At 35.4% G+C, this 14,009-nt stretch overlaps 3 protein-coding genes and 1 non-coding gene across 7 annotated transcripts; 1 reads left to right on the top strand and 3 right to left on the bottom strand.

Moving 5' to 3' along the window:
• Positions 1-6,001: 6,001 nt before the first annotated feature.
• TRNAD-GUC lies at positions 6,002-6,073 on the bottom strand. Its single transcript has one exon. It is a non-coding gene; the product is annotated as a tRNA-Asp (tRNA).
• A 95-nt stretch (positions 6,074-6,168) lies between these two features.
• On the top strand, positions 6,169-9,474 carry LOC113330175 (putative rRNA methyltransferase YqxC). Of its 2 annotated transcripts, none has more exons than XM_026577023.1 (8): positions 6,169-6,287; positions 7,058-7,137; positions 7,334-7,432; positions 7,527-7,682; positions 7,955-8,089; positions 8,251-8,337; positions 8,895-8,939; positions 9,029-9,474. In XM_026577023.1, the coding sequence occupies exons 3-8, from the start codon at positions 7,409-7,411 to the stop codon at positions 9,218-9,220; spliced, it is 639 nt and encodes a 212-aa protein (XP_026432808.1). In that variant the 5' UTR covers positions 6,169-6,287; positions 7,058-7,137; positions 7,334-7,408; the 3' UTR covers positions 9,221-9,474. The 2 variants fall into 2 exon arrangements, with proteins under 2 accessions (XP_026432808.1, XP_026432809.1); XM_026577024.1 differs by lacking the exon at positions 6,169-6,287 and adding an exon at positions 6,336-6,515.
• LOC113330174 (ubiquitin-like-conjugating enzyme ATG10) lies at positions 9,452-12,394 on the bottom strand. 3 transcript variants are annotated; one of them, XM_026577022.1, is made up of 6 exons: positions 12,309-12,394; positions 11,034-11,199; positions 10,706-10,897; positions 10,435-10,540; positions 10,074-10,171; positions 9,452-9,890 (listed from the first exon to the last, which is right to left on the bottom strand). In XM_026577022.1, exons 2-6 carry the CDS (start codon positions 11,187-11,189, stop codon positions 9,621-9,623), a joined length of 822 nt encoding a protein of 273 aa, XP_026432807.1. In that variant the 5' UTR covers positions 11,190-11,199; positions 12,309-12,394; the 3' UTR covers positions 9,452-9,620. The 3 variants fall into 3 exon arrangements, with proteins under 3 accessions (XP_026432807.1, XP_026432806.1, XP_026432805.1); XM_026577021.1 differs by having other exon boundaries at positions 11,034-11,193; XM_026577020.1 differs by having other exon boundaries at positions 11,034-11,223; positions 12,309-12,388.
• On the bottom strand, positions 11,487-12,978 carry LOC113329713 (dnaJ homolog subfamily C member 17-like). The gene is made up of 2 exons (XM_026576554.1): positions 12,916-12,978; positions 11,487-11,987 (listed from the first exon to the last, which is right to left on the bottom strand). The coding sequence occupies exons 1-2, from the start codon at positions 12,976-12,978 to the stop codon at positions 11,487-11,489; spliced, it is 564 nt and encodes a 187-aa protein (XP_026432339.1).
• Between the last annotated feature and the right edge of the window lie 1,031 nt (positions 12,979-14,009).

Below are 14,009 nucleotides of genomic sequence, written 5' to 3'. Positions count from 1 at the left end.
AGAAGATATCTGGGAAGCTAGTGGAATTGGAAAACTCATCTTTGAAGGAAGAATGAGTTATGACTCAATGGAAAAGGGAATAGTCTTCACATGGCCATTTTTAACACTGGAAAACCTTAATATTATTGAAGTGGAGCCAAATACTTTTATTTTAATGACTGGGATTTTCTCAACAAAGTTATTAATGAAAGGCCATGGTATTAACAAACACCTCTTAGTTATACATGACTATATGCCGGAAATGATATACACTGAAAAGCATTGGGGATTTCAATTATTTTGGATTCAGCTCAAATATTTGTTGCCTGAACACATGAATGTTACTTCTGTAACAAAAATTGGACAGGGAGAAGTCGTGGCTATAGAACCCAAAGATGTTATTCCAGTCGGTAATGTTCCTGTTAAGGATTGTGTTAATGTAGATTTATCTATTCCCATGAGAATAGGTGTCAAATGTTCAACGTATGCTGGAGTCACAAAGTGGCAACAATTCTTCTATGAGCGACAACCAAAAAACATCTGCACGGAGTGCTATATTATCAATCACTCAAAAAATGCTTGTGAAGCTGCTGCTATTTTTCTGAAGAAGGCTCATGATAAACCTTATTTTGTGGGGAAGGTAAATAATGTTCGCAAGACTATCAATGATGTCAAGTCCACTTCAGAGCTTGCTTAAACAAAAGTTGCAATAGTCAAGACTAGCCAGAAAAAGTTTGTGAAATCAACCAGCTTTATTCCTCCTAAAGATGGTGAAGTCATCAATTTGGATTATATCATTAGAGAAGAAGGAATCACTACGGAAGATGATAGTAGACTTGGCAAGAGGCATCGGATAAATGAAGTAGCGGACAAAGGCCACTCAACTTTAGAGTATACTCCACAAAGCACCATGGTGAATCCAATTCCATACTTCATAAATACTCAACAGATCACAACTGAAGATAATTCATCTTTGCAGGAACATAAGGGGAATCAGGTAAACCAATCCTTCAAAAAATATTACTACACTAATATTCATTTTTCTTCATTGCTTCTTAATAGTATTTCAAAGTTTTTTTATTACAGGTTAAACTTTATTTTCACATTCAATCATATTAGTCATTCATTACAATATGCATTAATTAAAAGCAATTACTTTTTCCTGATTAGTCAAAATTCTTCATGCAACCCTGATGCATTGTTTTCATCAGCATTTAATCTCCCATGCATAAATTTTTCTAGTGTTCACGTTAATTTCGTTAGGATGGTTTTTTATCAACATCTTGCAGTACCATATACTAGTTCACCTAATATTCATCAGGTTCTCAAAAACCATTTTCAAATAGCCATGAAAATTATTTCGTGGAATGTTCAGGGTTTCAATACTCTCACTACTAGGGATCATCTTCATGACCTCATTAGAATTCATGACCATGATATCATATTTCTTTGTGAAACTAAATTGCCTAATGACAGAATGAAATCCTTGCTTTTTCCATATAAGTATCCAAACATAAAATATCTTCAACCTATAGGATTATCAGGAGGATTGGTTATGTTATGGAAAAATGGATTCTTGTGTGATATTGTTAGCTGTGATTCCAATATGATTCATGCCCTAGTTCAAAAAGATCCAAGCCAGCCAGAGTGGCTTCTTTCCTGTATGTATGGGTATTGTGACTACTCTAGAAAAAAGGAGCAATGGAACTTCATTAAAGAGATTGGTGAAAATATTTCTCAGCCATGGATTCTTTTGGGGGATTTAAATTTTCATCTTCAAGATAATACTTCAACTGCTTCTTCTAATGATGGTTTGGTTCATGTTGTTCTTCAACATGTTGGTTTAGAAGACATTGGTTTCATAGGTAGAGGGCACGCTTGGTCTAACAACAACACTGGCACTGGTAGGAAAAGATCAAGAATAGATATGGCACTGGGAAATGCAGAATGGAATACTCAATTCTCAGATTCTAAATTACTTCATTTAAATCATCTAGGCAGTGATCATTTCCCAATTATGCTGGTAACAGATCCATCTACACCAAAGTTATGGAAACCTTTTCGTTTTTGCTTCTCTTGGTTACAGGATAAAAGTTATACTGCTGAAATTGCCAAAGCTTGGGAAAAATATGTAAATGATTCTGCAGCTTTTAAACTTATCAAGAGATTGCAGTTTACAAGAATTATTATTTCAAGGTGGAATAAGACTCATTTTGGAGACATTAATCATCATGTAAATCACCTCCAGAATAAGCTCAATAAAATTCAATCCTTACCTTATTCATAAGAAAATTCTTCTCAGGCTCTAGAAGTTAGTAAAGAATTGCAAAGATGGCATCAAATTCAGCATGATTTCAACAAACAAAAGTCCAGAGATACTTTCTTGAATGATATAGATAATAAAAAAAAGTATTTTCATATTTTAACTAAAAGGAAAAGGTCAAGAAACAACATAGATTCAGTGAAAGATGATAATGGTAACTGGTTTCACTCAAGAGATGAGGTTGCTTCTTTATTAACTAAACATTTTAAAGATATTGGTACTTCTTCTACTCCCATCATTGAGGAACACCATTACAATCATATTCCAACTTTAATCACCGAAGAAGACAAAACTCCCACTGATGAAGAAATCCACAAAACTCTTAAAAGTATGGAGAATTGGTCTGCTCCAAGTCCAGAATGTTTTCAAGCTAGTTTTTATAAATATCAGTGGAACATTGTGGGATCTGATTTATGTGATATGGTCAAGAAATTTTTCTCTTCTGGGTTTATTTCAAAACAAATCAACAGGACTTACATATCTTTAATTCCCAAGAAGAACAAACCAAGTACACCAGCTGAGTTTAGGCCAATAGGATTGTGTAATACCTCTTACAAAATCATCTCTAAAATATTAGTATCCAGGATGAAGACGCTCATGGAGAGAATTATATCGCCATACCAAGCTGCATTTGTATCAGGAGACTTATCAATAATAACACAATCATTGCTCATGAGTTAATACACTCACTGAAGAAAAAACAAGGTGCCAGTGGCTGGTTAGCATTAAAACTAGATATGTCAAAGGAATTCGATAGATTGGAATGGCCTTTTCTTATCAAAGTTCTTCAAAGTTTTGGGTTTTGTGATGCTTGGTGCAAGTTAATACTTCAATGCATAAGCACCACTACTTTATCAGTCCTTCTTAATGGTTCACCATGCATGGAATTCTCTCCTTCTATTGGTGTTTGACAAGGTGACCCTTTGTATCCTTACTTGTTCATACTTTCCATGGAATGGTTCTCTAGAACTTTATGTGATGCTCATCATTCTAATTCCATCAAAGGCATCATTGCTGCAAGAAGAGCACCCCCAATCAATCATTTTCTATTTGCAGATGACTGTCTTATATTTACTCATGCTAATTTAACCAGCGTGAATAATCTTCTATAATTTTTGCAGAATTTTAGTTCACAATCTGGTCAGGTCATAAATTTTGACAAATCTTCGGTTTTCTATAGCGAAAACATGGATCCTAAGGTATGTGCTTATCTTAGTAATATATTAGGAGTTAAACCAATGTGTAACAATGAGAAATATTTGGGCTCACCTCTTATAGTTGGAAGATCTAAAGCTCTTGCGTTTAAAGATATTCAAACAGCATTTGAGAGGAGGTTAGGAAACTGGCAAGGCACTACTCTTCATCAAGAAGGAAGGTCTACAATGGTTAAAGCAGTTCTGAAGGACATACCTACATATCAAATGAGTACATTTAAGTTACCCAAGAAACTTCTCAGGAAGCTTAATACAATCCAAAGACAGTTTTGGTGGGGGCATAAAACAAATATAGGCTTGAATCTAATTGGTTGGGAAAACATGTGTCTCTCTAAATATTTAGGGGGTTTAGCATTTAGAGACCTAGAAATGCTTAACCATGCACTATTAACAAAACTAGCTTGGAGAATCAACTAGCAATCCGATCATCTTTTGCACAGAATTCTCAAGGAAAAATATTTCAAGAAGGATAATTTCTTGCATTTGAATGGTGGACAAAGTGGCTCTTCTTGGGTATGGCAGGGGATTGAGAAAGGTTTATCAATACTCCAACAACATTACTACATGGAAATAAATAATGGTAGAACCACAAAAATTTGGATTGACAGATGGGTGATCAATCATGAAGACAAATTGGAACCTCTAGACCTGTATCATCTTCAATATGAGTTTGTTTATGAACAGATGTAGTAAAAAAATTAACTAGAATGCAGTTATCAGTTTTGGAAGATGATGTCATTAGGTGGATGCCATCGAAAGATGGCAATTTCACTGTAAAAAGCGCTTACAACAAGTTGTTGGAGCCAGGATTTCAAAATCAGGTTGCAATTAGTGTTGTTCCTCAAGCTATCTAGAAGTCATTGTGGAAAATGAAACTGCCTAAAAAGGTAAAACTGTTTATATGGAAATGTCTCAAAGACATAGTGCCAACCAGAATACGGCTCTCTCAGGTCATGAGTTCTATTGATGTTGGATGTCGTATGTGTAATACAGAAGCTGAATTTCTTTATCATTTACTCATCTCCTGCAACCATGCCAGAGCAGTATGGCGTCTTCTCAATGTCAATATAGATCAGATCAACATAATTTGTCACAATGTGAGGGAGTGGATTGTATCCTGGTTTCAAGGAGTCGAGAATGCTGGAATTGAAGAACTACATACATGGAGATCATTATTAATCGTTGGTTGCTGGATAATCTGGAAGGAATGTTGCGACTGCGTTTTTCAGGACAAATCTCTAAACCCTACTGAAACTGCATCTAGAATTAATTACACTTTTCTGAGCTTTAAACCTGTAATGCATAATAGTGTAACTGCATCTCCTGTCACACGACATGAAAGTAATTTAGTCATTCCTGACTTATCAGACACAATGACTATATATGCAGATGCATCTTTTGATGAGTTATCAAATGACTGTGGCACTGGACTGGTGCTGTGTAACATTGCAGGTGAACGCACATGAATTAAAGGAACCTATGCAGTTGGAGTACTAGATGTCGAGTCAGGAGAATGTATGGCTATCAGGGAAGCGTTAAGCTGGGCCAAAGTGATGGAGCTGGAAAAATTCAGATCATCTCAGACTCTGAAAACGTAGTTAACACTCTTAATAACGTTGCTCTGCTAACTAGATGGGAGAATAGAAAGTTAGTGAGAGACATAAAACAATTATGAAGTTCTTTTCAGTTATGCCATTTTAGTTTCATTCTTAGAAATGAGAATCAGACAAGGGATTTCATATCAAAGAGGGTTAGAAAGGAAAAGTCTGTAATTGAGGATTACAGTAGTAATGCCTCTGATTTTGAACTTCTGTTATCCAGGAATTTTAATCCTGAAACCTTTTAAATCAGTAAAATTTTCTTAGCATCAAAAAAAAGATCTTGGAGAATTTCCCTAACGAAGCAAACCACAGGTTTGCTCTTAGACATAACAATATCAAACCGTAGGGTTCAAATTGTGATATATTATGTTTTTAATTTTATTGACCGACTTTAAGAACTTTCTTAATCAGTTAATTGTCAACAAAAATTTCTTAAAATTTCTTAATCAGTTTAATGCCTCTGATTTTGAACTTCTGTTATCCAGGAATTTTAATCCTGAAACCTCTTAAATCAATAAAATTTTCTTAGCATCAAAAAAAGATTTGGAGAATTTCCCTAACTGTGGTTTGCTCTTAGACATAACAGTATCGAACTGTAGGGTTCAAATTGGGATATATTATGTTTTTAATTTTATTGACCGACTTTAAGAACTTTCTTAATCAGTTAATCGTCAACAAAAAAATTGGAAAACATCTTGATAACTCGATCCAGTCATATTCAGAACTCATATGAGAAATGTCTTGCACATGCAAGATGTTGAGGAAAAAAGAGTGCGAATAAAATAAAAAATAAACTCGATCCAGTCATATTCAGAACTCATATGAGAAATGTCTTGCACATGCAAGATGTTGAGGAAAAAAGAGTGCGAATAAAATAAAAAATACGCCGTTGCCGGGGATCGAACCCGGGTCACCCGCGTGACAGGCGGGAATACTTACCACTATACTACAACGACTTGGTTGTTACTTCTGAAAGTTTGTATTAATTATTTCTAAAGAGAAAGCCTATATCATCAGAGTCCCTGCCAAAATCCCCCTTCTAAGCGAAGCTCACAAATTGAAATTAAGGGGGTGGTACTATGGAGCTCCTAAAGCTCCCAATAATCTCACGCTCTACTACTGCGGCCTTATTTCTATTCTATGAATCACCAACCGCATCTCATCTACCTGGTATACCCTCTCTCAGTAACTCTCTTTATACATTTTTTGTGGTTAATGTTTGTGTATTTTGATTGGATATTGGATAATGTTTTAATGGGGGTGTTTACAATGACATGGGTGAAAACCCAGATGAGAAATCATCCAGTGAGAACTTATGCTGCTGTTTCAAAGTATGGAAAGCTTCAATTAGGAGTGAAATTTGTGTAAATATTGGAATATGTAAAATTGAAACTTGAGGTTAGAGATTTTTTCCTAAACTGATAATAATATGGTGTACATTTTGATTGTGGGTGTTTTAATTTGTCTCGACTTGGGTGATATGATGTTGTTTGTCGCTAATTAGGAGTGAAATTTGTGTAAATATTGGAATATGTCGATAAATTTACCTGAATTTAGTGGCTGAATTGCTAGTTGTTTAAACTAGGTTCGATTTTGGAAGAGTTTAATGCCTAAAGCTTCTAGTTATTGAAGTTTAGTTGAAGCCAAATCCAAAGTAGTAGTGTTCCCTAATCTAAAGTTTGCTGTGGCAACTCTAAAACCCATACGTTGAGCTTGCTTCTGTTATTGTGATTGGTTTCGGAGAAGATGCTAGCGGGGTTTCTGTTAGACATGCTAGAACCCATATTCAAGTATGCAGGTGCTAACCATCTTGAGTTAGGTTGGGGATTTCGTGTGATTTGCAGCAGGATCGTAAGTTGTTATTCCGTCAATTCATGGTTAAGGAAGGTGAGAGTGAATTGATGTCTTCATTATTTAACCGTGTTGTTTTAAAATATCAGGAAAATGAGGCTGGATGAAGTTTGTCTTGAAAGATTTCAACAATATAGTTGAACCTATATACAGTCTTGGATCATACAAGGTCAGTAAGTATATCAATGTTTATGTATTCAAAGATGGTCTTTTACAGTAGCGAATATTAGTTGAATATACAAGTGTGTTCTCATTCTTCAAAAACCATATTGGAAATTCTCTGTCTTCAGAGACAGTAATGGAAGTTAATCTCTTTGTACTTTCTGTCTTGTATCTCGCTAATCCTACCGGAAATGCTATTTCAGGCAAAGTAATTGTTGATGGAAAAGTTGTAAATAAGGCTGGAACGCAGATTCCTGAGAAAGCAGTTGTAGAAATAAATGCGGAAATCCCAAAATATGTATGTAGGTGATAATTCTTCATACTCACTACAAAGTTCCTGTCTCGTACACTACCAGAAAAATGATAAAGAGATTGATTTATTATACTAATTTACAGGGGAGGCACAAGTTAGAAGCAGCAATTGAACAGCTAAATGTTGATGTTGCCGGAAAAGTAGCTCTAGATGCAGGGTTGTCAACTGGGGGATTCACTGATTGCTTGCTCCAGTATGGAGCGTCATTTGTTTATGGAGTTGATGTAGGATATGGACAGGTATGTTACTTTTTCATATGATATGTAATTTAAAATTCGTTGTAATGTATACCAATAATGCCAACAACCAAGCCTTTAGTCCCAAACAAGTTGTGGTAGGCTAAAATTCATTGTAATCAATGTAATGTAACTAAGGAAAAACAATTGTTCAGTAATATGTTTCTGTAGCTTTCTTTTCTCTACCGTGTTTGTAGGTATCCTTGTTATGTTAAATTCAACAGATGATTGACAGACACATTGTTCATTACTAAATTGAAATGCTTATTTATCAGGTGGCAGAAAAAGTACGTCGAGATGAACGTGTCTCTGTTATAGAGAGAACAAATTTGAGATATCTTACTGAACTCCCACAAAAAGTGAAGGTGGACTTGGTAACTTTGGACCTCTCGTTCATCTCCATCCTCCTGGTATAGTTTAAAATAATAGCATAAAATTGCTTGCTGTTCTATATCTTAGACGTATATTAAACGTTGCTGTATTCACTCGTGTGCCTGTCTTATCTTTTCTTTGCTATGCAAGTTTATTGACTGAACCCTGACATTTCATTTTTTGTTTATTTTTAATGAAGGTGATGCCTGCTATAGTCAAACTCATGAAAGATGAAGCAACATTAGTTACCCTGGTTAAGCCTCAATTTGAGGCTCGAAGATCCCAGGTCTGTAATTTCCTTAAAGTCCCCTCTTCTCAGTTTTTCATCTTTCCAATCCTTTTATCAAATTGAGTTCTATTATACATTTGGTTGAAAAAGCTGTCATTCCCTGGTACCTTGCTTTTGTATTTGACACTGATCTGCAGTAACTTCCTGCTGATAAAGAAGGTTTTTGCTTCATAAAAACAGCTTATTTTTGTCATTTTGTTGTATCCTTTTCTTAATTTGTTAAAACTTCCCACAAACTACTCTATTACATCGTCAGTGCCCAAAAAAATGATTTCAAGGTTTTCATTGTTTCTTGTGCAAATAGGTTTCTTACCATCCCTAGAAAATGAGTATGTCTTTACAAAATTTTATTGTAACTCGATCGTGAAATACAATAGTAAAACTCAAGGAAATCAGATTGGTTTCTTTTCTCCTCTCTCTGCAATTTTACCCCTATAGTTGCAGAGCTAGGAGAAAGATAAAATTGAGATTTGGATATTGATAAATTCTCAACTTTTACGTCTGGTAAAGTTAGAGCATATCTAAGCTATTGCTCTCTTCTTTTGTTTTGGCAGGTCGGAGGAGGTGGTATAGTGAGAGATCCCCTAGTCCATAAAGAGGTTTGTGTTCACCATTTCATATCAATAATGAAGATGCAAAGGTTCTTGCAGAAAGTCATGTGTGCAAATGAAAATTTTCTTACATGTAGGTTCTTGATCGGATTACCAAAGGCATTGAAAGTTTTGGGTTCTGCAGCAAAGGGTGGATTGAGTCTCCTCTTAAGGGTGCTGAGGGTAACACTGAATTCTTGGTTTGCTTTCACAGAACAACAGCTATTAAGAAGATGGCAGAGGCAGAACAACCATCAGCTGCAAACCTTGAATTTGATCCAAACCTGTAATTGACATGCGTTTTATATTCTAATGAGCACGGATGCTCAGTTTCTAATAGTGAGAGAAAAGAGCACCCAGAATGTAAAATTGCAACTAGTTTTGATTCTCATAGGGTCAGGGACCTCAGGGCTGGATTTGAAAGCAGCTTTTACTGGGAAAAAATATTTTACTATAGCATTGTAATTGATTTTTTAGTTTCATAACTGAGAAATAAGTAAATACAGGTAGCTTAATTTATGAACATGCGGAACACAGATTGGCATTCCTGTTGAGACTCAAGAGAGCAGTGAAGAAAATACATCTGTTTCAATGAAATTCTGTATAAATTACAATGAAAAAACTGCTAACTGAATTTTCATTAGATTTAGATGACATTATATTGCTAACTGAATTTTCGTAGAAAATATACTAGCTAGTAGTTACTGAATTTCCATTAGATGAAGTTACATTGTCTATTGTACATACACGGTGGAAGTCACTTATTATGTCAAGTGGAACATTTAGACCAACAGCCTGACCAACAACTGATAACCAACAGACCAAATACTGTTGCATTACAGAGCAAGAAGATGATCCACCTTTAGCCGGTGAATAACCACCAAGAAATAGTAGCTTCATCCATTCACTTGTCCCACAAGGATGCAATGTATACCATTGACGGTTTAACAAAGGATGTTCCTGCAATGAATTCGAGAAAGCAAGGATTTAGATTTATGAATTCAGCTTCTATTTTTACAGATCAGAGCTCGAGACCTCAAAATTTAACACTCAATCTTCCCTGATAAACGCAATATCGCGAAAACAGAAGCGAAGAATTGAAGAATGTCAGCTACAATGATTATATTTTAGAATATGAATTACCTCTTGAGTAATGAATGTCCACTTCGATTCTCTTAGTACCTTTAAGGAGTTAGCAGGAAGATCCCTTTCAATTTCATCCAACGTCAAAATTTGTCCATCTACAAATTGACTTGACAGCTTAGAACGGTTTCTTCACCAGTAAAACCCGGATGCATGTGAATTGAACATTTAGACATCACAAATAGATGAGCAATAGTATAAAAGACCAAACTTCTCATCTGAACAATTTATCTATTTTTCCAGGTGTCACTAACTCGACATACATTTTTCTGGAATGTTGTATCAGACTGACAGCAGTGATGGGTAATAGCTAAAATGTCTACAGTTTCTAAAGAATAAGGTCTAAATGACGGAAACTTACCTGAACGAAAGCCGCGGAAATATAGTACAGGGACTCTGTACGAATTGCTATAGACTATGTGGAAATCATAGTAATGCAATTCTTGTTGATCGTCATCATTCAGAACCTTGGAAACAGAAAAAGGCAGGCTAAGTCATTCCTACACTAGATGCGCAGTTTAAGCAAATTATATTTGTATGGTAAAAAACTGCTAAATGTTCAAAATAGGGATCTCGCCAACTAAATCTCAGTAAGATAATGAAACGAAACCGAGCATAGTATGAAAGGGCACCAAGGTGGCAGAATCAACGGTCTCTTCTTGATTCCCAAAGCTGACTGGTTCTTCTTTTTGACAAGAACTTTTAGATCCACAAAGAGTGTCAACTAAGTTCTCATGAGCTTGAGTATCAACCCAGATTCTATTATCGGCATCGTCCGAACTAAATTTATATGAGTAATTTTCTAGGGATAAATACCCTTCAACCTGAACAAAAGAAAAAGAAAAGGAACAACTAAATATAAACACACAATCAATTTTCATTTTGTGTTAAGCAATTGCATGAATACGAGATGTCATATTGTGCTATTTTAACTTGCGCGCATCACAAATGTTGATTTACCTCTAATGAAGTAACCCAAAACGGTTTTGGTGATTCGATCCATGTCCATGGTGGAAATTCAGGGTTAATAACTTCCCATTTTTCGGAAAGAGTTGTGGCAGCAATGCGAAATTCACTTGATGAGATTGTTCCATCCCAGCGAGATAAATTCTCCATTTACCTGAAACTTCTCGAGAATGAGAGTTCAGAACTGTAACATTCAATATCCATACATTCAGTACTATAATTTGTGTTATTGAAAGAAAGAAAGAAAAATAGATAGTAATTTTGTTTGTTTTGAATTGGATGGTAAAACAACCAAACACCTAAATCATTATCGCGCTAACAAAAAATCATTTCCTGATTTTCTGCAGTCACATTATGAGGCTTATCTAACATTGAAAGAAGAACAGAAAGCAATTAGTTGATGCAATAACAGCATCTTTAAAATCTTCAAAGTCCCCTCCTTACAAGTCACTTTCCAAACACAGAGCATTTCTCGAACTCCCAGCGTCCGTTGCTAACATTCTTCTGAACTCTGAAGAATTGCCTACCAGTGTTCCTCCGACTATCACACCTAATTCTAACCATTTCTTCTTTCAGCTTCTCAGCATACCTCTTTTCTTCTTCTTCTCGAGCTTTTTTCATAGAATCACGAGCCAAAGAAGCCTGTTCCCTCTCTTCAAGATGAGACATCATCTTACGTTTTCTCGAATTGTACTGAGACTCACACTTACGACGTTTAACACATGACAGATCATCGAATTGTTCACGAGTTTTTGCATCTTTAAGAATCTCATAAGACGACTTGAGCCTTTGAAACTTAAAGTTTGCATTAGGATCATTACGACATTTATCTGGATGTAATTCTAATGCTTTTCTTCTATAAGCTTTACCAATTTCAACATCAGTTATTAATTTCCCACTTTCTTCTCCAGATGATAACCCTAAAACAACATAATGATCTATCTCCACCTCCAATATATATAAAAAAAAAACTCACAAAATTGTAAAATCTTTAATTACCGAGAACTATAAACTAGGGTTTTTTTTAGCAATTCCTCAATAAATCTCTGATTCAGATTAAGGGTTTGACAGATTCTTCCTGAACTCTTATAATGTACAATCAATTAACAAAATTACCCAGAATTGACAATACTCCTAAAAATTGAATGGAAAAAAACCCTAGAAAACTGCTTAACAATCGAAATAACGGGTTGGCATTATGTAATTGATTGAATGATAAGAATATTTCATGTAAAAACCAAAGAGGTTGAGAATGAGAGAGACACTTACCCAAAGTTCGATTAATCGCCTTCAGTCCAAAAAGTGAAAAGGATATGCAGGGCAAGAACCAATTGTGGAAGAAATACAAAAGAAACCAAGAATAAAAAGGGAACTTAGGACAAGGGAGAACCGGAAGAGGAAATAAAGATCAATTGCTGACGTGGCGGAACCACAGCAACCCCTGATGTTTTCTCCAATACCAGTGGATTGCCCGTGCCATAATGGCACGGGGACGACAGGGGTGCTGGTGTTGTGGCTAATGTTTTTGTTGGCATATATCGGGTCGATATTCACCAAATTATTTTCTCTTTAATAGTAAGAAAGGAATGAATATATCAATTTGTATGTTCCGTGGGCGAAAAGGGTGCTGGTATTATAGTTAATGTCTTCATCGGTGTACCGGTGGATATTCACCAAATTATTATTTTTCAATAGGAAGAATGCATTCACCAATTTGAAATGAATATATTTACCAAGCCGACATACTAATTTTACAACCAGTATATAAGATAGAGTTAATATTGGAACAATTGGTATTTATATTCCACATGTTACTCATTGTGTCCATTTTTTTTTTTGATTAGTCTATAATTGTGAAACAGTATTATTTATGCACCAGAGAAGAGAGGAAATTAATCATTCCAGCTCCAAGTGATGCAGTAAACAGAACAGAACTCATACGTCCGTTGGATATTGATGGTTCACGTGACTTTGGTAGTGTTAAGAATTCAATCATGTGAAAGGGACGACATGTTTCATTAGAGGGGCCGCAAGGGTAATAACAATGTCCCTATTATTGGTTAGAGGGTGTCCTATAGGGGATGTAAATTGACTAGATTACCCTTTTCACCTTAAATGGATTAATTTACCCCTCCTTTTTTGGTTGAAAAGACTGAATTGTCCTTCCCCATTATTAACCCAATTGAATCTGAAAAATCAAAACAGTTTCAAAACAGTTTCTCTTCTCTTCCCTTTCTCCTCCTCCATTAAAATTGAAATTTTCATCGTCCCCGATTGATCGGTGATTTGAAAAATTGATAATCGTTGATTGAAAACTATATTAGAGATGCCGAAGAAGAAGGTTGACGAAGATTATAGCCGTTCTAATGAACCAAATCCTCCATTAGGTCAAGAACATCAATTTGAAACTCCTCAACCGTCAAAACCAAGCACAGTGACTTTTTTGAGGTATGTTTCGAAAAACCCAATTAGGATTTAGTTTATTGTGTTGATTAAGTTAGTTTTGTATCAAAAATTAGGGTTTTGAAACAAAATTGAAACTGAAATATCTTTGTTGAATGTGAGTTACGGTTGGTAATGACTCCAATTTCAACCGTAACTATGGTTTTGGTTGATTCTACGGTTCGTTGTAACTGAAATACCAACCGTAAGTTCTTGAATTTATGAGAAATTGTTCAGTTACGTTTTTTTTTTCCAACCATAAATAGCTTACGGTTGGTCTCGTTTCTTCGGTTACGAACCGTAAATTGTCCTTTAACTTTCATTTGATTTTTACGGTTTGTAATTGAATCACTGTTATCAACCGTATTTGAGTTACGACTCAAATAACCTTACCAACCGTAGAACATCCGGTATCTTAATTCTCGGCCGCACTTATACAGATGGACACTTGCATTGAGACACGTGTTCTAATAATCATGAAAAAAGAAGACACCTGTCCGAACCCCAAGACTTGTTATTTTCAAGTAA

This window comes from Papaver somniferum, unplaced genomic scaffold (assembly GCF_003573695.1).
Source record: "Papaver somniferum cultivar HN1 unplaced genomic scaffold, ASM357369v1 unplaced-scaffold_117, whole genome shotgun sequence".
NCBI classification, from domain to species: Eukaryota; Viridiplantae; Streptophyta; class Magnoliopsida; order Ranunculales; family Papaveraceae; genus Papaver; species Papaver somniferum.
This window is presented reverse-complemented; position numbering and strand designations above follow the sequence as displayed.